This window comes from Boleophthalmus pectinirostris, unplaced genomic scaffold (genome assembly GCF_026225935.1).
Source record: "Boleophthalmus pectinirostris isolate CB_2022bp ecotype Guang Dong unplaced genomic scaffold, ASM2622593v1 HiC_scaffold_10, whole genome shotgun sequence".
Lineage (NCBI taxonomy): Eukaryota > Metazoa > Chordata > Actinopteri > Gobiiformes > Gobiidae > Boleophthalmus > Boleophthalmus pectinirostris.
The window spans coordinates 34,249,239-34,271,438 of NW_026570971.1; the positions used below are offsets into that span (position 1 = coordinate 34,249,239).

Genomic DNA, 22,200 nt, shown 5'->3' on the forward strand with positions numbered 1-22,200 from the left:
GAGAGAGAGAGAGTGGAGTGAGAGTAGAAAGGAGATAAAGAGGGAGAGAAAGAGGGAGAAAGAGGAGAGAGGGAGACAAAAAGACAGAGAGGAGAGAAGAGAAAGAAAGTGAGAGAGAAAAGAAAAGAGGCAAAAAGAGAGGAGAAAGGAAGTACAAAAACAGAGAGGAGAGAAAGAGGAGAGAGAGAAGAAAGGAGAGTTAATGATTTTCATAAGAATGACCTAAAGCAACAGAGCCAAAAGGTTTCTGGTTCAACCCTTGGCTAAACACTTCACCCATCTCCTTTGTCAGAGTGATAAGTGATGTAGATGTAGGAGACATAGGGAATAACTGATAATACTGCAATCTTTAAAACTACTTCAACATGTTATCAAAGCTTTCTCAAATATGATGATATAAACCATGACAGTAACTTTACTTTACTACAGAAACTGGGCATCACACGTCAATATTTACTGGGAATTGGTAAAAATGTGTTTGTGTTTAAAGGTTGCATGGAGGATTTTTTTGTTTTTCATATTGTCGATGAATGTTCAAAATAAAATTATAGAGATGCAGCAGCTTTGTAATTATGATAACAAAAAACAAAATGAAAAAGAATGAAAATCCATCAATTGTGGATGTGGTGGGGGCAGATAAACATCAGCCAATAGATAACAAGGCTACCTCTTTATCTATTGGCTGTTGGGTTGTCAATCAAACTCCCTACGTTTCTAGCGTCGCTGACTCGCCGGCGCACTGGGATTATGCAGTTTACGTTCGCCTCTCACGCACTGATGCCGTTTATTCAACCGACACAGCGGTTCTTAGTGTCTTTTTCGAACTGTAGCTTCCTCTCACACAAAGTTTTGCACAAAGTTCCCAAAAATATATAGATACTGTACTTATACGCTTCAAAATGTGTTATTGTGACAGGCTTAGATTTAGTATTAGCATTCTGTTCAAAGTTCACATTTTAAACACGTCCAGAAAAACTGACAAAAAGACTGAAATCTGTTTTTGACAAACTGAAACAAGAATCACATTTCGGGACATGTTTGCACAGATCTAAACTACAACATGAGCGGTTTGTATGCAGAATACGACAGGAGATTTTGTTGTTGGTGAAGGAAATTATAGTACTTCAAAATCTGCAGCCTTTGTGATTTGTGAATTGTGTCCATTTCAACTGCGATTTCAGCTCAAATGTGATAAACCCTGCAGCTCTACTCTGCTTAAAGGGCCAATATTACATTATTTTCTGATCTGGAGTTGGGTTTTGTTTCATTTGCACATGTTTAACACACAAACCCTCCACATTTAAGCTTATGATGTCAAGTGGTAATACAGAAAGTGCTCCACTCCATAAATCTTCACTAGAATCATTTGGGTCATTTCAGCCCTGGAACTGCAAATTTGTACTGAACTAAATATGTTCTGAGCTTTGGGGATGTAAACAGACTAATAAAAAAATTACTCAAACATGTGAATGCAACAAAACACAACTCCAGGTCTGTTTTGAAGAAATAAAAATTAGAGGTGTCAAATTATCGCTTTAATTGCGGACTAATGTAATTAATTACAGTCATATTTAGCGTGTTATGTTTTTTAAACGCGTTAATCTTATTTTTAATCTCTAACTTTATTGTTTCTGTGTGCGAGTTGCCTTATTATAAAATCTGTTTTTATGTGTTGTTGAGACACATCGCTCCCGCAAAGAATTGTAATTTTCATTCCCGTTCTTGCCACATCTGCGATAAACCTGCACACGTCTGATCTTTGAAAACATCACGACACACACACACACACACACACAGAACAGACTCACCCTCACCATCACCATCCTCTGTCACAGACAGAACATCTATATTTCACTGAGTCGTGTCCTTTAGTAGAAGCTGAACCGCATCAGTGACACAAGAGCGTTTTTTTTTTCCTTTTCTCCGCTTATTTTATGCAAATGAGCCATGTGGTTTTAAGTTTCATTTCTGTGAGAGTTGTGCAAAACTGCATTAAACACATTCTAATGTCAAACAGGCTGATGTGGATCTAGAGTGGTTTTGGTTTATATGTTGTAAATTTGAGTTTATTTATGCAGATTATTAATAGTAATAATAATGATGATACTTTGGCTATGTTCAGACTGCAGGGCTTAATGCTCAATTCCGATTTTTTTGTGAAATCCGATGTTTTTACGAGGTCGTTCACATTTCCAATTAAATGCAACTTGTATGTGATCACACACATATCCAAGTGTCCTGGGTCACATTTGAAAAAATCGGATCTGTGTCGTTCAGACTGTCATTAAAAGATCAGATACAGGAACATAGAGGCAAAAAATCAGATTTGGATCACTTCAGGCTGCAGTCTGAACACAGCCTTATATAAAAACGTTAATGATAGTATGAAAATAATGTAATAATGAATTCAAATGAAAATACCTCAAATTGAAGGATTTTCTCAGCAATTTTTAGGTGAGATTAAAAAGGAGATGAATTAGATTAATTAATTACAGATCATAATTAATTAATCTCTTAATTTTTTTAATCGCTTGACAGCACTAATAAAAGCATTATAACATGACTTAAGTTCACAAGAGTCAATGTTGTGTAATATAAGAGCTTTTATAATCACCGTTTAAATAAAAAATAACCCCAAATACGTTGATTTAAAACGTGGGTCTAGACGGGAAAAGTGGATGAGGAAAGTGTCTGCGTTGGAACAGGAAAACACTCTTGTAGCTACTTTGTTTTGTTTTCTAATGGATTTCTATTCAAACCTGCTCTTCTAAAAACAGCTTATTTTCTGTTTTGTTGCCATGACTACCATTCAAAGTTTACCTTTTTTTTTTTTTTTGTTTGTTTTTTGTTTTTACCAGATTTGATTTTGTGTTCAGTTCTTGTTCAGCTGCGGATCCTTTGTTAAAGATTTCTTGTCGAGTCACTGTTTACCAATGATACAACATAATGGCATTACGCAATCTGACACTGGCGCAGGTGGCGTGAGTGTCCACCAGGGGGCGACACAAACAGCAGCTCGGCATAAAGAACTGTGTCAGATGCAGATTTGTTGACCTGGTTTATGGTTTCATATCTCTCTAATTACTGGGCCTATCCAAATGAAACAAAAACTGGCACCAAAGTTCAGCGTCTCATCTGTCAGAATAAATAAACTAAAGTGAAATTATGTTTTCACTTCAGAAACTAGAGCCATTATTCAACCCCAAAGACGTGAGTGTCGTCAGCAGAAAAGACTTTGACCCGTGAGATGAATATGACAAGTTTATGGAGCTGATCCCGAACAAATAATGAGAAGGAGAAACGCTTATGGATCATACATTTGGAGAGTTCTTTCAAAAATACTAAATCGTCCGTTATAAATAGTGAATTTAAAAACTGAACCTAAACTAGACCAGGACTAAACCAGGACTACAACAGGAATAAACCAGGACTAACACAGGACTAAGCCAGGACTAAACCAGGACTAAGCCAGGACTAAGCAAGGACTAGAACAGGACTAAAACAGGACTAAACCAGGATGAGAAGAAGACTAAACCAGGACTAGAACAGGACTAAACCAGAACTAGAACAGGACTAAACCAGGACTAGAACAGGACTAAACCAGAACTAAAACAGAACTAGAACAGGACTAGAACAGGACTAAACCAGGACTAAACCAGCACTAGAACAGGACTAAACCAGCACTAGAACAGGACTAAACCAGGACTAAACCAAGACTAGAACAGGACTAAACCAGGACTAGAACAGGACTAAACCAGGACTAAACCAAGACTAGAACAGGACTAAACCAGGACTAAACCAGAACTACAACTGGAATAAATCAGGACTAGAATAGAACTAAATCAGGACTAGACCCGAACTAAACCAGAACTAAACTAGGAGCAGAACAGGACTAAACAAGAACTACACCAGGAATAAATCAGAACTAAACCAGAACGAGACCAGGACCAAACCGGGGCAAAACCAGGACTGAACCTAGACTAAAACAGGACGAAAACTAGGACTAAACCAAGATTAGAACAGAACTAAACCAGGACCAGCGTTCATGATCCTGTTTAGGTTTAATTTTCGACAAAAGGCGAGAGTGAACTGAAAAACTGTTAAGACAGAGCAGAGACAGAGCAGTGCTTACAGTTAGCACCACACTCAGCTGCAAAATATTAACTCTGTGTAGTTTAGACATCTACAGACAGACGTGGGATTCTTGTTTGAGTTTTTCAGATCAGATTTCAGTCTTCTCTCAGATGTTAATACACCTGGACATGTTTAAACATTGAGTTAAACTAAATAGAATCGTGTTCGTTTCCTGCACGTTTGCCTCATTCATTCATTCAGACAGACAGAGTCCAGCCAGAGCGCCCACTCACGTTGTTGTCCGTGGGCTGAAATGTGTGGGCCACTTCCTGTTTCCTTTCAGCTGACCCCTCCCACTTCCTGCTGTCCTCCTCGAGTCGCTGGGAGCCCTGAGAGAAACAAGAATGGGTCAGTACATCAACCTCCAGATGCCCTCCCGCACAATTCTCTGCAATCGAATCGAAATGAAAAAAAAAAAAATCTTGCAGGTTTCTGTGTCAAAGTTCTGTCCTCTGTAAATATGTTTCATTCATGGGATTGTTGGATTGTTGAGCGGTTCATGTTTGAGGTTTTCGTGTTTGGGTTGAAGATGTAAATAGTGAAGTCAGTCTTTGGATAAACTGCACGTCTCATCACAGTGGAAATGTTTTTCTTTCAAGATCGTGCAGCGCTAATAATGAAAAGTTCACAGAGACTGACTGCACCTAGACTTAGAAACAGTCAAACCAAAACTGGGACTAAACCAGGACTAAACCAGGACTAAGACAAGAGAAAACCAGGACTAAATGAGGACTAAACCAGGACTAGAACAGAAATAAATCAGAAATAAATCAGCAATAAACCAGGACTAAACCAGAACTAAACCAGGACTATACCCAGGACTACAACAGGAATAAATCAGGACTAGACCAAGACAAGACCAGGACTAGAACAGGACTAAACCAGATCTAAACCAGGACTAAGATAGGACTAAGACAGGACTAAACCAGGATTAAATGAGGACTAAACCAGATCTAAACCAGGACTACAGCAGGAAAAATTCAGGACTAGACCAGGACTAGAATAGGACTAAACCGAGTCTACATCAGGACTGAACATCTTAAACAAGTGTAAAGTGTAAATTGACCCATAAAAATGACACTGCAGTGTGTTGTTTGTATAGCTGATATAAACTTCTGTCTGTATGTTAGTGTCTCTTGAGTCTTGAGTCTCGAGTCTTGAGTCTTGAGTCTCGAGTCTTGAGTCTTGAGTCTTGAGTCTCGAGTGATCACCTTGGGGTCCAGCTCCTCCTCTGTGGTCCTGGTCTCTGGTTCGATCTCTCCGTACAGAAGAACCCCGTTCCTCCCGATCTTCACGTGCTTCTTAAACGAGTAATAAAACTCCACACACTGCGCCACCGTCTTAGTGCAAACCTGGAAATACAAAACCAAATATTCAACAAATACAGAGAAAGTTAAAGGTGCATTGTGTAACTTTTCTGCTTCAGGGCAATGAATTATTTAAAACCAAAAATGATATAATTCTCGTGAGCTTTTAGCCATGTTATAATGTTGTTACTAGTGTTGTAGTTGAGATCGCACTACCAAAACCAAGATCTGTCCAAGACCACAGGGTCCCAAGACCAGGACAAGACAAAGATCTCTGAGGGTCAAGATCAAGACCAAGATTTTTAAAGGTCGAGACAAGACAAGTTGAAGACCACAGCCCATCGAGACTAAATCAAGACCATCTTTCAAGACTGAGTCAAGATCGAGTCCAAGATCGTTCAAGACCCACACAAGCCCCAGTCTAAGTGCCTACAAGACCGAGTGCAAGTGCGTTCAAGATGGAGACAAGACTGAGTCCAAGCGCCTTCAAGACCGAGACAAGATCGAGTCCAAGCATGTTCAAAATGGAGACAAGACCGAGTCCAAGCCCATTCAAGATCGAGTCAAGACCGAGTCCAGGTGCCTACAAGACCAACAGTCCAAATGTGGTCGAGTCCGAGACCAGATCAAGACAATAAAAAACAGTCTTAAGGCCGGTCTTGAGACTAAGACCGGTCTCGAGTACTACGACTCTAGTTGTTTCCTCATCACAAACTGACCTGGAGTTGTGTTTTGTTTCATTCACATTTTTAACACATAAACCTGCACATTTAGGCTGAAACAGAAAACACTCTGTTCCACCTTGTGATGTCATGTGGTGATACAGAGCTTCACTGTGTTTTTAAACTCCACACACCTTCACTAGAATCATTTGGATCATTTCAGCTCTGGAATCGCCAATCTCTACCGAATAAAAAGTAAAAGATAGCCGTTAACTTGAAAACTACCACTACATGACATCACAAGGTGGAACAGAGCCTTTTGAGCTTTGGAGATGCAGACAGACTAATAATAAAGTGTCACTCAAACTTGTGAAGGAAACAAAAACAACTCCATGTCTGTTTTTGAGGAGGTTACAACATTAGAACAGGACTTAGGAACTTTAAAGACCTGCCTCCGTCCTGTTTTTCTGACTCCTGCAATGCATTGTGGTCTGTAATACTGCCTGGTTTTGACTACTTTTCAGGATGCATTGTGGGTAATTTTGAGTGCACCATTTTCACCAACCGACATTTGGACAAAACTACAAAATGCCGTGCCCTGGATTCGGTGGCCTTCACGTGGTCGGGGGACACTGGCTCAGTCTACAGATTCATTTAGAGGCCAATTTAAAACTTGATACTGGACAAAAGTGAAAAACAGAACAAAACCATAACAAAAGGTTTCATATCTCCTGGAATATGACTCTCTTATATAATGTCTCAGTCTAAATACCAAGCGCCTCTGGGGGGAGTCAGGTGATGGGCGTGTCTCTGGTACACGGGGCCACAGGTGACAGGAACATGAGCCGTTTCTACCTTTTTTATGTTTGTTTTGTATCGTATGTTTACATTTTTGGAGCCTGAGAACTACTGATGTGTGCTAACTGTAGGTATTCTTCTGTCTAAAGCTCTGTTGCTCAAATCAGACTTTAATCTGAGCTTTTTTTTAACACAATCTGATCATAAATGACTGTCTTAGCTGGAACTACGACAGGCGAGCTGATCTGTGCGCTTAAACAAGTCCCCTCAAGTAACACTTTTTTGTTGAAAATCAAACTCCTAAACATGATCATAACGCTCGTACTGACCACAAAATCCTGAAAATGTGCTGTTTAAACCCATTTCAGTCAAGAAATGGGCATTCGATGAAATTATATGAATCAATCGTCGGGAAAATTAACGATCGATTTTTGATTAATAATAAACGTTTCTATATAATAAGTATCATCATTATTATTACTGTTACTAATCTGCATAAATAAATTGAACTTTACAACATATAAACCATAATCACTCTAGAGCCACATCAGCCCGTTTGACATTAGAATGTGTTTAATGAAGCTTTGCGTAAGTCTTACAGAAACAAAACTTAAAATTGCATCGCTAAATTGCATAAACTAAGCAGAGAAAACAAAAACCAAAACGCTCTTGTGGCTGATGCAGTTCAGCTTCTGTCGGACTAAAGGACACGACTCAGTGGAATATGAGTGTTCTTTCTGTGACAGAGGGATGTTGATGCTGAAGGTGAGTCTGTTCTGTGTGTCGTGATGTTTTCAGAGATCATATGTGTGCAGGTTTAGTGCAGCTCTTTATGTTGTAACCGGGATACAGCGTTTACATGCACCATGATGAAGCCTGGATACAGATGTGCATGTAAACACACTCACTGAGAGGTACAGTGTCTCCAAGGAACCAAGAGCCAAACATGGGACTGTGAGGCACAACTCCAGTGTTTGTGTCAGACGCAGCGTTGTATCTACACACAGAAACCTACATTCGGTTTGTTGATTCAAAATTAACGTGATTGACGAAATTCTTAATGATCAATTATCAATTAGTTGACTGTTTTAAAACTTTTTTGGCTGTGTTTCCCATGTGTTTATTGTGTCACCATGGTAACTACTGAACAATCCCCCCAATGTAAAAAATCTGTAGCGTATTTACCAATTTTACATATTGAAAAAGGAGAAATTTAATTTGTCAACTGGATAAAAGTTTATTTGGGTTGAATATGTTTCGCAGCTCATCCAAGCTGCTTCTTCAGTTCTGCTTGGAGGAGCTGCAAGAAGTATTCGACCAAAATAAACTTTTGTCCAGTTGATAAATTAATTTTCTCCGTTTGCCAAGGATTCTACCTCGGCAATTACCTTACAAATGATAAATGTACATATTATAATAACAATTTACAAGTGCAACTGTCATTTACTAATACTGGGCTTAGTGGTGGTAATAAAACATCTTTCTGCCAATGACAACAAATGAATGAATTTAAACATGCCCACGAAGCAAAAATCTATTTTCACTATCACGGAATAAATCAATTATTTAAAGCTACTGTATGTAACTTTCTGGAGGTGGCACATCACCTGTTTGATTCCACGGAAACAGAAAGTGAAAACCATACTTCAGCACATTCTCTATGGAAAGAAATACGTTTTTGTTCCATACTGTGGAAGAATATCCAAAGAAACTACATTTCCACGGAAACAAGCCCCTCCTCCAGGCCAAATAAGAGTCAGGTTTGTGGAGATGCAAGCCTGCTCACAGTAAGGACGTGTGTTTTTCTATGGTTTTCAGTGCAATAAACAAAACCAAGATGATAACTGAGACTGTGTGAGCTCTAAAACAGTCAGAGGACAAAATAACAGTGACAGGACGAGTTCTGTACCTGTTTCTGGACCATGAAGAAGTCCTTTTTGTGAACGGTGATTCCTTTGTTGAACTGTCGTCTCTCTGCAGTGCTCCAGTTATCAGACCCTGAACACAACACAGAAATCACAACACAGAGATCAGACCCTGAACACAACACAGAGGTCAGACCCTGAACACAACAGAGATCAGACCCTGAACACAACACAGAGATCACAACAGACATGTCAGACCCTGAACGCAACAAAGAGATCACAGCACACATGTCAGACCCTGAACGCAACACAGAAATCACAGCATAGAGGTCAGACCCTGAACACAACACAGAGATCACAGCACAGAGGTTACAGCACAGAGATCAGACCCTGAACTCAACACAGAGATCAGACCCTGAACGCAACACAGATCACAACACAGAAATCAGACCCTGAACGCAACACAGAGATCACAACACAGAGATCAGACCCTGAACACAACACAGATCACAGCACAGAGGTCAGACCCTGAACAAAACACAAAAATCAAAGCAGGGATCAGACCCTGAACAACACAGAGATCAGACCCTGAACACAACACAAAGATCAAAACCTGAACTCAATACAGAGATGAGAGCACATCCATTGTTACTAAAACTTTTGCATTTATTTTAAAATGTAGATTACTACAGTTTACGACAGGCAGAGGATCAAATTTAGTTTTTCTTTTTAGAAGAAAAACAGAACACAACCTTCACAATCTTTGGAATGACAAAACAAGAGAGAGAAAAGAGCTGAAAGACACGGAATAAAAAGTGATTTAACTTGATTTCTTTAACTGCATATTTGTATTCTTCTGCCATACTTTTGAGTTGCAAAATTGGAATTTACCCATTGCCATAGAAATGAGGTTCTTTCATAATCAGAAGTCTTGAACAGTTAAGTCAATGAAAGAGTGAATGAACAAAAGCCCCTTTGGTTTGTGTCAGCTGTGCAGTCCCTCTCAGCTGGTCTCTGACATTTTTCGGTTTGGGTGGGGCATTATTCAAGTCCAACCCCACCTCCCTTTAAACCCACAAATCTCTCTCCTCCTCCCTCTTCATTTTCTTCTCTCCATCTCTCCCAGCCCCCCTCTTTTTCTCTTTACCCATCTGCGTCTCCCTCTATCTCTGCCCCCAAACCCATGTTCTAGTTCAGCCGCACCTCCTTTTTCCACCGTAAATCTCTCTCTTTCCCCATCTTTATCTCGCTCTCCGGTCACTCCCCTCTTTCAAGTTCAACCACCATCTCCCACTCGCCCGCAAACAAATCTCCCTCCCTCCTCTCTTTCTTTCTCCCTCTCTCCCCAAACCCAGACTCGCCCCAGTGAATCATGGGTAAACAAAGCCAGCTCTGTCTCTGTCTCAGGATTAGCCACAAGCTGCTACTGCCCCCTCCATTTTCACTGTTACAAACCTACACCACCACCACCCACTCCCCTCTCTCCTCCTCTCCACTCCCCTCACTTTTTCTTTACTTAAAACAGACTATAATGATCTTTTAACTGTGTCATAATGTAGTTCTGTCATAATTATCTATTGTATCAGTTGTATTTGGATTCCGGTATGTTGGAGTAATCCTGTATTGTCCTAAATTTGAGCCTTGAGTGCTCACCTACCCCCTATCTCCGCCCACTGCCCGCAAAACATCTAAACTCCGCCCACAAACGCATTTCAAACAGTCTGGAGGCCTAAAGGGGAGAGTGAGGGGGGAGGAGGAGGGGTGGGGTCTGGAGGACTAAAGGGGGGAGTGAGGAGGGATGGGATGTGGAGGACTAAAGGGGAGCTGAGGGGGGAGAGGAGGAGGAGGAGGGGCGGGGTCTGGAGGACTAAAGGGGAGAGTGGGGGGGGTCTGGAGGACTAAAGGGGAGAGTGAGGAGGGAGGGGGGTCTGAAGGACTAAAGGGGGAAGGAGGGGAGATCTGGAGGACTAAAGGGGGGGGGGATCTGGAGGACTAAAGGGGAGAGTGAGGAGGAAGGGGGGGGGTCTGGAGGACTAAAGGGGAGAGTGAGGAGGGAGGAGGGGTGGGGTCTGGAGGACTAAAGGGGGGGAGGAGGGGTGTTGTCTGGAGGACTAAAGGGGACAGTGAGGAGGAGTGGGGTCTGGAGGACTAAAGGGGGAGGAGGAGTGGGGTCTGGAGGACTAAAAGGGGGGAGGAGGGGGGGAGGGGTGTGGAGGACTAAAGGGGAGAGTGAGGAGGGGTGGGGTCTGGAGGACTAAAGGAGAGAGTGAGGAGGGGTGGGGTCTGGAGGACTAAAGGGGAGAGTGAGGGGGAGGAAAGGACTGTGATTGGTCTAACAGGTGTCCACGCCTTTTCCACGTCACCTTTTTTCTCCTCCATATCCCTTTTATGCCTCTCTTTTATCTCCCCCTTCCATTTTCTTCCCTGTCTCACTCGTCCTCCCTCTGCTCCTCATCCTCCCTTGTTTCTATCTCTCCCCCTCTCCCTCACTATTTCCTTATTTTTTACTTTCACTCTCTTCTACCTCTCCTGTTCTCCATCCTTTTCTCCCTTACCTCTCTCACTCCCTCCTTCTCTCTTATTTTCTTCCTCCATCTCCCTCTGGCTGGCTGTCTATCTGCCCCTCCTTCCTTTTCTCTCTCGCCCTCTCTGTCCTTCTCTCTCTTTCTCTTCCTCCTCCCTCCCTCCCTCTGTCTCTCTCCCTCTCCCCCTCTCCTCTGTCTCTCTGTCTCTCTGTCTTTCTCTTCCTCCTCCCTCCCTCCCTCTCTCTCTCTCTCTGTCTCTCTCCCTCTCCCCCGTCTCTCTCTCTCTCTGTTTCTCTTCCTCCTCCTCCCTCCTCTCTCTCTCTCTCTGTCTCTCTCCTCTCCCCCTCTCCTCTGTCTCTCTCTCTCTGTCTTTCTCTCCCCCTCTTCTCCCCCCCTCTCTCTCTCTGTCTCTCTCCCTCTCCCCCTCTCCTCTGTCTTTCTCTCCCCCTCTCCTCCATCCCCCCCCCCTCTCTCTCTCTGTCTCTCCCCCTCTCCTCTGTCTCTCTCTCTCCCTCTCCCCCTCTCTACCCCTCTCCTCCTCTCTCTGTCTCTCCCTCCTCTCTCTCTCTCTGTCTCTCTCCTCTCCCCTCTCTCCCCTCTCCTCTGTCTCTCTCTCTGTCTTTCTCTCCCCTCTCCTCCTCTCTCTGTCTCTCTCTCCTCTCTCTCTCTCTGTCTCTCTCTCTCTGTCTCTCTCTCTCTCCCTCTCCCCTCTCTCCCTCTCCTCTGTCTCTCTCTCTCCCTCTCCCCCTCTCTCCCCCTCTCCTCTGTCTCTCTCTCTGTCTCTTGTGCAGCTGTGGAGGTTACTGCTCTGGTCTGGGTTGAAGGAAGAAACCACCAAAACATTTCTGCAGAATTCAGCGCCACATTCAGGCCAAATAAGAACAGTTTTATCTTTCCTCTGCTCGGGGCTCGGGTTTATCCGGAAACAACAATTCTGTTTCTCATGAACTAGAGCCGCCGCCTGATTTCTGAAACACAAATATTACAGCTAAAAATGGGAACATTGAATTTCTAGCTAAAACTTTCTGTTGGAGATGTTATTGCTTTGCCTGGAATGTTCAAGAGTTTGGCAGTAGATTTATCCATTTATTAGGCGACCAGACCAATTTACAGGCCAGATCTACGGAGAGGAGAGGTTGCTTTACAAAACGTTTTAAAAACTCTGTGGATGTAATGAATCAGGCAAGCAAAAACATCGCCAGAGAGAGAAGCAGGTGGAAAAGTTACATAATGCACCTTTAAGTTCCACTGTCTCGTAATGTTCTTCTGTTTTCTTAATCGTATAATGTGTGTGTTGATGGACTATTTCTTTACCACGTGTTTGTGGGGGTCTTACCTGAGTAGTGGTAGTTGGACAGATGATGAGACTTTGGGAAAATCGGATTTCTCAACATCATTAACGACAAAGCGGCCTGGAAAACAAAACAAAAGAAACACACATTAAGAAAATTTTACAAATATTTCAAGGGCCCATTCTGAGCTATTTTTTGATCGATGTTATAATGTTTCCTCATCGCAAACATGTTTTGGTCACATGTTCAACACACAAACCCTGCAGATTTAGGCTCAGAAAACACTCTGTTCCACCTTGTGATGTCATGTAGTGATACAGGAAGTGCTCCACCGTGTTTTTAAATTCCACACACCTTCACTAGAATCATATGAATAACTTTAGACTTGAAATTTCCAATCTCTACTGAACTAAAAGTAAAAGGAGCTGCACTTGAAAACTACCACCTCATGACATTTTGAGCTTTGAAGATGTTGTAATATATATATATATATATATATATATATATATATATATATATATATATATATATATATATATATATATAAAAGGCACGACTCCAGGTGTGTCTGTGAGGGGGAAATTATAGCAGTCACCAGCAGAGGGAGTGATGAGTGCATACCAGAGGAAGAAGAAGAAGAAGAGGAAGAACCAAAACATGAAAGTGGTTGAAAGGGTTCAGACAAAGTTAAAGCTCATGGATTTGTAATAAAGTTTAGACTTCTGTGTTCTCGTTTCAAAAAAATAAAAAAAACAAAAAAGCTTTGGAGATGTCTAATATGTCATTGTGGAGATGTTAATGTTTTCTTTGGAATGATCCACCGTATGGTATTTTTCTATCTCCAAAAAGCATGTGACTTCACCAATTACAAGTCAGATCTGTGGAGAGGTGACCCCGCTCACAGTAAGAATGCAGCTTTTTCAAGTCCATCCGTCCATCCATTTTCTTCCCCTTTATCCAGGGCCGGGTCATGGAGGCAGCGGTCTGAGCAGGGACTCCCGGACTTCCCTTTCCAAACACACTTCCTCCAGCTCTTCCAGGGGGATCCCGAGGTGCTCCCTGGCCAGCCCAGAGGCATAGTCCCTCCAGCGTGTCCTGGGTCTTCCCCGGTGCCCCGCCTTTTTTTTTTGAGCAATGAAAACAATTGCAATGAAATAAATGCAAAATAGATTTGCTTTAATGCCATACTGTGGAACATTACAGGCATGTCCATGGACACAAGCAAGTGAAAGACCCTCCAAGATCCTCCAAGAAAAATTGCATAACATGTTTTTAAAGGGCCCATCTCATGCAAAATAACTCTTTTGTGTCTTCTGCACGTATTCAAGCACAATTTGGGTTTTGGAACATCCATTACACAATAGTTCTGAAATCTTACTGATTTCTTGGAGACAGTCACAGACCAGGAACTATGAAAGACCGACTATTGCTCCTCCCCCCGCCCGTCCTGAGAAAGCACAGGCTCCGCCCTCCAAACGTGACGTAGGCGACGAGTGAGCCGCCCTTCCTCCGCCCATCTCAGGGAGGGAGGGGGAGACAGACGTGCACCCGATAGTGGTAGAAATAAACTTTTATTCATCATGGAGATACAGCGCGTTCAGCCGCATGTGTTGGACCCGGAATCAGATGAGGACTTTGAGGAGCACGAAGCTCAAGCACCGCGTCCACATCAGCTGAACATTACTGATTGGTAAAGTTTTAATAAACACTAGTAGATAAACTTATTATATCGTGGACACTGCAGTGTAGAACAATGAGCTTATGCTGTCACTTTTGTTTAGGTGTTTATGTGGGAATTGTCAGCTGATGCGGGGTGGAGTCGGTGGAGGCGGGGCGAAGGGGCAGGAGCGAAGTTCTTTCTGCTACATCAAACGTGTCATAGGTGTATCTGCCGCGTCATCATTGTAGCAGCTTTAGTTTGTTGTCAAGTGGGAGGGTTGCAGATATACGCTGCAATTTGTTAAAAAAAAATGCAGAATCAATCTAAAAAACACTTCAGCGACAAATGCAAGGCCCACACATCACTCTTAGAAGGTAGAAAGCTCTGAAAAGTTGATTTTAGACCTTCAGGTAACCGCGGGCGAAAGGACCGACGCAGAACTCCACGCTGTTTAGACGTGGTTGAGACTTGGGTCAGTTCTGGCTTAGTTCTGGTTTAGTCCTAGTTCAGTCCTGGTTTAGTCCTCCTCTTCAGTCCTCGAATCAGTCCGAGGTTAGTCCTGTTATAGTCCTGGTTCAGCTCTGGTTTAGACCTGGTTTAGTTCTGGTTCAGTCCATATACGGCGCAAAAATTCAGCATCTTCGCAGTTATTTTGGTGAGAGTAACTTAAAAGTGCTGCAATAGTAATGTAATGTTTTACATTTTAAATGCAGTAATATTGTAATGTAACAAATGACTTTGAAATGACAGTAATAAGTCATAAATAATGCATTACAGTTTTAAAGTCACTTGTCCAACAGTGGTAAACACAGAGCACCCTCGCTGCGGTGGACATCATCGTGTCTCCAGTGCACATGTGGAACACTTTCGGGCTGTTTAACATTCACACAGGGGATCACATACAAGTCGCATTTAATTGGAAATGTGAACGACCTCACAAAAACATCGGATTTCACAAAAAAATCGGAATTGAGCGTTAAGCCCTGCAGTCTGAACGCAGCCTTAGAAGGTAGAAAGCTCTGAAAAGTTGACTTTGCATGAGATGGGCCTTTTAAAGCAGTTCATCATCTGCAAGGAAATGCTTTCTGTAATAAAATCTCAAACTGGATTTCTGCACCGGCTTGTAACTGAACCTTTGGCACATTTTCAGATTACATTGTGTTAAACTATTGTGTAACTGGGAGTGAGCTGACTGCAGATTCCTCTCTCTGTTCTCAAGAAATCTACACTCCCATTATCAGGGTGCTAGTATTAGGGGAGTACATTATTAAAAGCACAGAGAATCTCCAGGTCTCAGTTTCACATGGCTCACTGTGCAATAATATTAAGATGATGCTGATACATGCAGTAACTGATAGACTGCGTGTGATTTTTTATATTTTAAACACATTTTACACAGTTCTGACCTCTGCTCTAATGCTGTTTCCTCATCACAAACAGACCTGGAGCTGTGTTTTGTTTCATTCACACATTTTTAACCCGCAGATGCTGGAGTTAGGAGTTCTTCTCACAAACGGAAAACACTCTGTCCCAGTTTGCGATGTCATGTGGTAATACAGGAAGTGCTCCACCTTCACAAGAATCAGTTGGATCATTTCAGTGCGGGAATTGCTATTATCTACTGAACTAAAGGCCCTAAACTCTGGAACTCTCTGCCCCCCCACGTCCGAACAGTTCCCAGAGTGGAGAGTTATAAGTCTCATCTTAAAACCCACTTTTATTCTCTGGCTTTTAACTCTGCATGAGTTGTGTGGCCCTTTGTGTCTTTTATTTATTTTACTTATTTATGATTTTTATGGTTTTGATTTTATTTCATTGTTACTGTTTTTTTTTGTTTCAGGATTGGTATGATCACATTTTTTGCAATTTACCTTTTTGTTGTCTTCATTTTATGAGCTCTGTGCAGCACTTTGGAAACTGCTTTGTTTGTAAAATGTGCTATAGAAATTTTGACCTGATCCCTGAAGGGTTGACCAGGTTTTGTGTTCACCCTGTGTGTGTGTGTCTGTCAACCTGCGATAATTCCGCCATTTATGGACCAATTGTCACCAAATTTGGTACGTGGGTCAAGCCCCCGTGCCCGATGCCACAAAAAAAAAAGTTTGATGATGATCCGAGGTCATTTGAGGTCACACAGGTCAATTGAAAGGTCACGCCATTATAAAGGATCTGCAATTTCAGCAATTTCTGAACCATCTGCAACCTAAAATATTCACCCAATCATCACACAAGTTGGCACACACATAACCGGGGTACACTGGATGTTACAGGTTGAAACCGGTCAAGGTCACTTGGAGGTCAAGGTAACCAAGGTCAAATATGTGTTTTTGGTCATAACTCCATGAAGGATCGAGCTCGAGCAACGGGAGTGTCTCAAAATCTCAGAAAAATTATTAACTATTTATAATTCTATGCATTTGTATAGTCAAATATGAACAGTTTTCCAGATAATCACTAATTAAAACAGTTTCTTTCTCTTTCAGTGTAGCCGTTAAAATTCTAATTGGAACAAAAATAATTTCCATTTCTTGTTTTTCTGGTGATACACAACACACTGATCTACAGTCACACAACTAACACACACACAACTCATGAACAATGACATTTTGGTTCCACACTAGTAAACACAGACATTCTCATGTGTGACCAACATCACACAAATGTTCATGGGCCTGTACACATACACACATTGTATTGTGGATATAATGATCATGTGATATGGGCTGAGCTCCTCATAAACTGCTTCTGTGGTGAAGAACTGACCCACCGACGCCTCATGGGGACCAGGTTGATATCTCTGATTGTTCTTTTTGGATTTGGATTTAAAAGTAAAAGGAGCTGGAAAACTACCACCATACAACTGCAGGTCTGTTTTTGAGCAGGTAAAAGCATTATAACATGGCTTAAAGCTCACAAGAGTCAATTTTGCTTAAGAAAGGACCTTCAAAATTTGCATGAGCAGCAGACTTGACATAATAAATTTGGCAAGGCTTGTCCATTTTACACAATAGTTATGAAGTGATGAAAAAAGTTTGCTATTATTCTGTTAAATCATTGTTGAAAACCGGGATTCTGTTTTAGAACTCAGCACTTCTTCTTGTAAATTTACATTTTTCCCCTCAAACTGCCAGTGCCACCACAGATATTATCCCACCAAACAAAGTCTTAATTTGAAAATCATTAAAACAAAAAACGTTATATGCATTTACGCAAAAAATGTAGAATTCAGTGCATCACGAAGAACAGTTGCAAGTCAGAGAAGAAGAGAAGAGAAAAAGACGAGAGGAAGAGGAGAGACACATTTGCTGCTGCTGGAGTCGAAGGAGGAGATTTTTGGGCCCGAGCGACCGTTGCCGGGCTCACGTCTCCATGGAAACGGTTTGTCTCAAGACTCACAGCTGACACAGTCCATTCACTCAGGTTATTAAAAACACACTAGAGTTATTTCCACTTCTATTGAAAAGCAATGGGGATTTTACTCGGACAAAAGGGGGTCACTGGGATGTATTCAAATCTTTCAAAATGAAGGAGACATGTTTGGGTGCACACTTCAGGATAAAGAATAAAGAGTCAAAAAGTTGATTTATTTTTAAATTAAGAATATAAAGTGTTATTTTTGAACTCTTGTGGTTCATTGTTTTTACTTTCTATGTGTTTCTTTCACCACATGTTTACGTATCAGATGGATCAGGAAAAGTTTCTCTCGACTCTCTCAACCTTGTAGAATAGTTATTTGGTATTTTAAAAATTTTCCTGATCTTATTGTTATCAAGAAAATAAAAAAAACAAACAAGATATTCACTGTTTGTGTGAGATTGTTTGAGCTTGGAACAAGTTAGACAGACTTTATTCTTAGTTATTAGGGATGGGACAAGATTTCGTGCCACAAGAACTTGCGAGACAAAATTGCCACAAGACTGTGCACACATGGGGAAAATGAACTTGTGAGATTTTTTCCTAATATTTTTACATTTGCCTTGGATAAAAAGGGGGTTAACTTTGCAGAGTAACTCCTCTTGAGAAGCTGTAATTCCAAGATGCAGTGCTACAATGACAGCAAAACTATAAAATAAAATAAAAATGTTAAGTTATAATTGTGCACAAAAGGGCACAATTCATTTATTAAAAATTATCTCAAAATCTTGTCTTGTCTCATTCTCATGAGCCAAATCTCATGTCATGTCTCGTCTTATAGACATTGTGTCTCCTCTCTCCTCTGTCTGGAGGTTAATGTTCAGGCGACACCGGTTCAGATGTGATTATATATATATATATATATATATATATATATATATATATATATTTTTTTTTTTTTTTTTTTTAAACAGAGTAGAGGCTACACTCCTTTAATTACACAGTTACTCCTTATCACAATTTCAAAACTTGGGTTCTGCAGGTTAAAATTGCAATTAAAAAGGGGCGTCTCACCAGGACGTCTCCTCGGCACTGGAACAGACAGTGATGGGCCAGCTCCTGGTTGGTTCCTCCTCCAGAGAAGACACTGGAACAGGCCAAGTGCATCAGGTCCTGAACTGTAACAAGTAAACATGAAAAAGTGTGAGAAGTTGGGGCTGCAGCGTAAATATAGTCTCATCAACCCAATTACAATATAATACTAGGGAAAAGGCTTGATATGCAATCCCAATTTTGATACCACAATATACAGCTTAAAGGGCCTGTACTTGATCTTCTCCATGTGTTTGAGTAAAATGTGTCTTTTCCAGGGATGTAACGATACCCAAATCTCCTGGTACGATATTATCATGATATGCATCTCACGATACAATATTTATTATGATATTTTGGAGAGACTGATTGAATTGTAGATTGGACACTTTTTTGCTTTTGAAATACCCTGACAAGATTTTGGTGTGAATTATTTCTGTCATAATCCCAAGAATTTAAGTCAAAAACATATTTCTTCATGTTGTTTGCACTGAAATGAATCATGGGATATGCAGTTCTTGATGTTTATAAGCTACTCCTACTGTAAAACCTGCATTTAAGCAAAGGAACGTGTGACTTGATATATTATGACAGTCCGCGACATTTTACGATACAATATCACAATATTTTGGTTATTGTTACATCCCTCGTCTTTTCCCAGTACATTTATATTGTCTCAACAGGTCTTGAGGTCAAATAAGTCCACTGGGTCCTGTCTGCATCTAATTCCAAAGCTTTTCATTCTCCGATAATCAGGAGGTGCACTGATAGCTTGCTAGCATTACTGTGAAAAAGCAAAACTCTACTCTCGCCTCTGAAAGTTATGAAAAGTGCTTCTGAACTCATCATGGTGGATAAATAAGATCCTCTGAATGCATAAGGTAAATGAGGAAGAGCTCTGGACCAATGAACTCAGGTACAGCGCAACACAAAATAACTTAAAAATAAATAAATGAAATTACAGAGTGAGAAAGAAGGTCACGCACTGTAAAATATGTGAGAGGAAAGTGTGAGAGCAGGTTACACTGTAAAAAAAACGGCGCAAAAATGAGTAAGAATGAAGCTACAGGAAGTCTGGAGTTTACTCATCACTTTCACTACAGCGATGACTAATGCTTGAATCTGATACATACAAATAAATGGGCTTACACCGGGGAGTGAGGTTTCAACTGCTGTTAAAAGATTATTATTTACAGACTGCTGAGGTGTTAAGAGGAATTTTACTGTCTTTAAAATGGGAAAAACTGAACTAGTTCATTCTACACAGTTTGCAGTAGTCCAGAGTTCTTCCTCACTTCCCTTTTGCATTCAGAGCAGCAGAATTATTCACCACAATGAGTTTCTAACAGCTTTTCACAACTTTCAGAGACCACAGTTTGACTGTTGCATGAGTATAACAACTAAGGCTTAAAGGGCCCATCTCATGCAAAATCAACTTTTCAGAGCTTTCTACCTTCTAAGAGTGATGTGTGGGCCTTGTATTTGTCTCTAAAGTGTTTTTTAGATTGATTCTGCGTTTTTTTAACAAACTGCAGTGTATTTCTTTGCACAAGCCCACCCTCCCCTGCTCCACCGCCTCCACCGCCTCAGCATAAGCTCATTGTTCTCCACTGCAGTTACACGATATAATAAGTTTATTGGTAAAGTTTAAAACTTTACCAATCAGTAATGTTCAGCTGATGTGGACGCGGTGCTTGAGCTTCGTGCTCCTCAAAGTCCTCATCCGATTCCAGGTCCAAGCACATGCGGCTGAACGCGCTGTATCTCCATGATGAATAAAAGTTTATTCCTACCACTATCAGGTGCACACCTGTCTCCCCCTCCCTCCCTGAGATGGCGGAGGAAGGGCGGCTCACTCGTCGCCTACGTCACGTTTGGAGGGAGGAGCCTGTGCTTTCTCAGGACGGGCGGGGGGAGGAGCAATAGTCGGACCTTCATAGTTCCTGGTCTGTGACTGTCTCCAAGAAATCAGTAAGATTTCAGAACTATTGTGTAATGGATGTTCCAAAACCCAAATTGTGCTTGTTTATGTGCAGAAGATACAATGTGAAAAGAGTTATTTTGTATGAGATGGGCCCTTTAAGGTACACTTTACTAGCATGCTAACAGAGCAGTTCCAAATTATAAGCTAAAACACTTTAAACTTATATGCAGACGGTACACAGCACACTTATTTTGACCTGATAAGTTAAGTAAGAAAATAATAATAATAATAATAATAACTGTGAGAATCTTTAATGCATTCTCTTTCATGCTTTTAGACCAAAGTAAAGATGCAATATGTAACTTTTCTACTTCTTTTCTATCCTGTAGTCTCTCTTAACACCAGTGCACTTGTCAGAACAGACGTGTCACCTTTCTGTTGGTAGCTAAGGTTTTCCTCCATCTCTTTGAGTGGAGCCCAGAGCAGCGTGGCCTTGTGTTGGTCCTGGTCCACTGCAGCCCTCGACCTGAGCTCCGGGATCTCCGCCTGGTACCGCGACCCGATGTTTATACGACTGGAAACATTCAATAAAACCATCAGTGAGGTCAGTGTTTATTCCCTGCATCTGGCTCAATGTTGTATTTTTAGAAATGAAATACCAGGGAAGTATAAGAAGACCTGAAGATGAAGCAAAGCTGGTGTCAGGTTGTATTCAGTGACTTGTGATCATTACCCCAAAAAACAAAACTGAATACAAACTAATGCAGCCAAACGTGTGATGCCAGAGACGTGTACCACATGATCAGTTGTGACCAATCAGAGCTAGTGGGAGTGGGAGTGGAGCTAGTGCGGCTCAGAGCGGGGCTAAGCTAGTTGTGAAACTACAAAAATATCCCTACAAAATCTTGGTGAAACAGTGCCCTGTTCCCCCTAAAATACTCTATGTTGTATGGGAGAATTCTTTCTGGGCCTGAGCTCCGAGAGTTGCTGTACCAGGAGTGGCCACTAGTTGGTCTCGTACAGGGACAGAGGGGGAGTGTCTTTTCCAGGTCTTATTATACAGTAGATCAATGTGAAATACTCACGGCTCGAGGCTGACGGGAGTGGCCTCTCCGATCGACGTCAAAATTGGAGGAGTTATGTCTGAACTGTCTGAAAGGACAGAAGCACAGACTTTAGTCAAGGTGAAAACCATTACAGTCGTCCCTCGCTCTATCACCTTTCGCAGTCTTCCTGTTTCTCAGATTTTTTTTGTGCAATTTTGCAATTTTTGTCACTCCGAGCCCGTCCTGACAATGAGTCCTGATTGAGTTCTGGTTTGGTCCTGTTTTAGTCCCAGTTCAGTCCTCCTCTTCAGTCCTGGAATCAGTCCTAGGTTAGTCCTGGTTTAGTCCTGGTTTAGTCTTGGTTCAGTCCGTGGCGTATGCAGCGCAAAAGTTTGATATAATCTCGGGTTAACGGGCGGGTGCGGTGCTGTACTGCGCGGTGCAGGACTCTGTGCTGTAGAGATCCATTACAGAATAAATGAATCTTATCGTTACATAAAAAACGAAAATAACAAAAGGATGACAGCAGCAATAAGTTTTA

General features: G+C 41.5%; 1 protein-coding gene across 3 annotated transcripts in view; it reads right to left on the reverse strand.

Moving 5' to 3' along the window:
• The window catches only part of mideasb (mitotic deacetylase associated SANT domain protein b), an 85,349-nt gene that overhangs the window by 12,192 nt on the left and 50,957 nt on the right, over positions 1–22,200 (reverse strand). For all 3 annotated transcript variants that reach the window (XM_055161463.1, XM_055161470.1, XM_020917297.2), the window contains 7 exons: positions 21,699–21,765; positions 21,045–21,187; positions 18,672–18,775; positions 12,628–12,703; positions 8,811–8,899; positions 5,346–5,486; positions 4,368–4,463 (listed from right to left, as the gene is read on the reverse strand). In XM_055161463.1, coding sequence (XP_055017438.1) covers positions 4,368–4,463; positions 5,346–5,486; positions 8,811–8,899; positions 12,628–12,703; positions 18,672–18,775; positions 21,045–21,187; positions 21,699–21,765 — 716 coding nt within the window. The remainder of the gene's footprint in view (positions 1–4,367; positions 4,464–5,345; positions 5,487–8,810; positions 8,900–12,627; positions 12,704–18,671; positions 18,776–21,044; positions 21,188–21,698; positions 21,766–22,200) is intronic.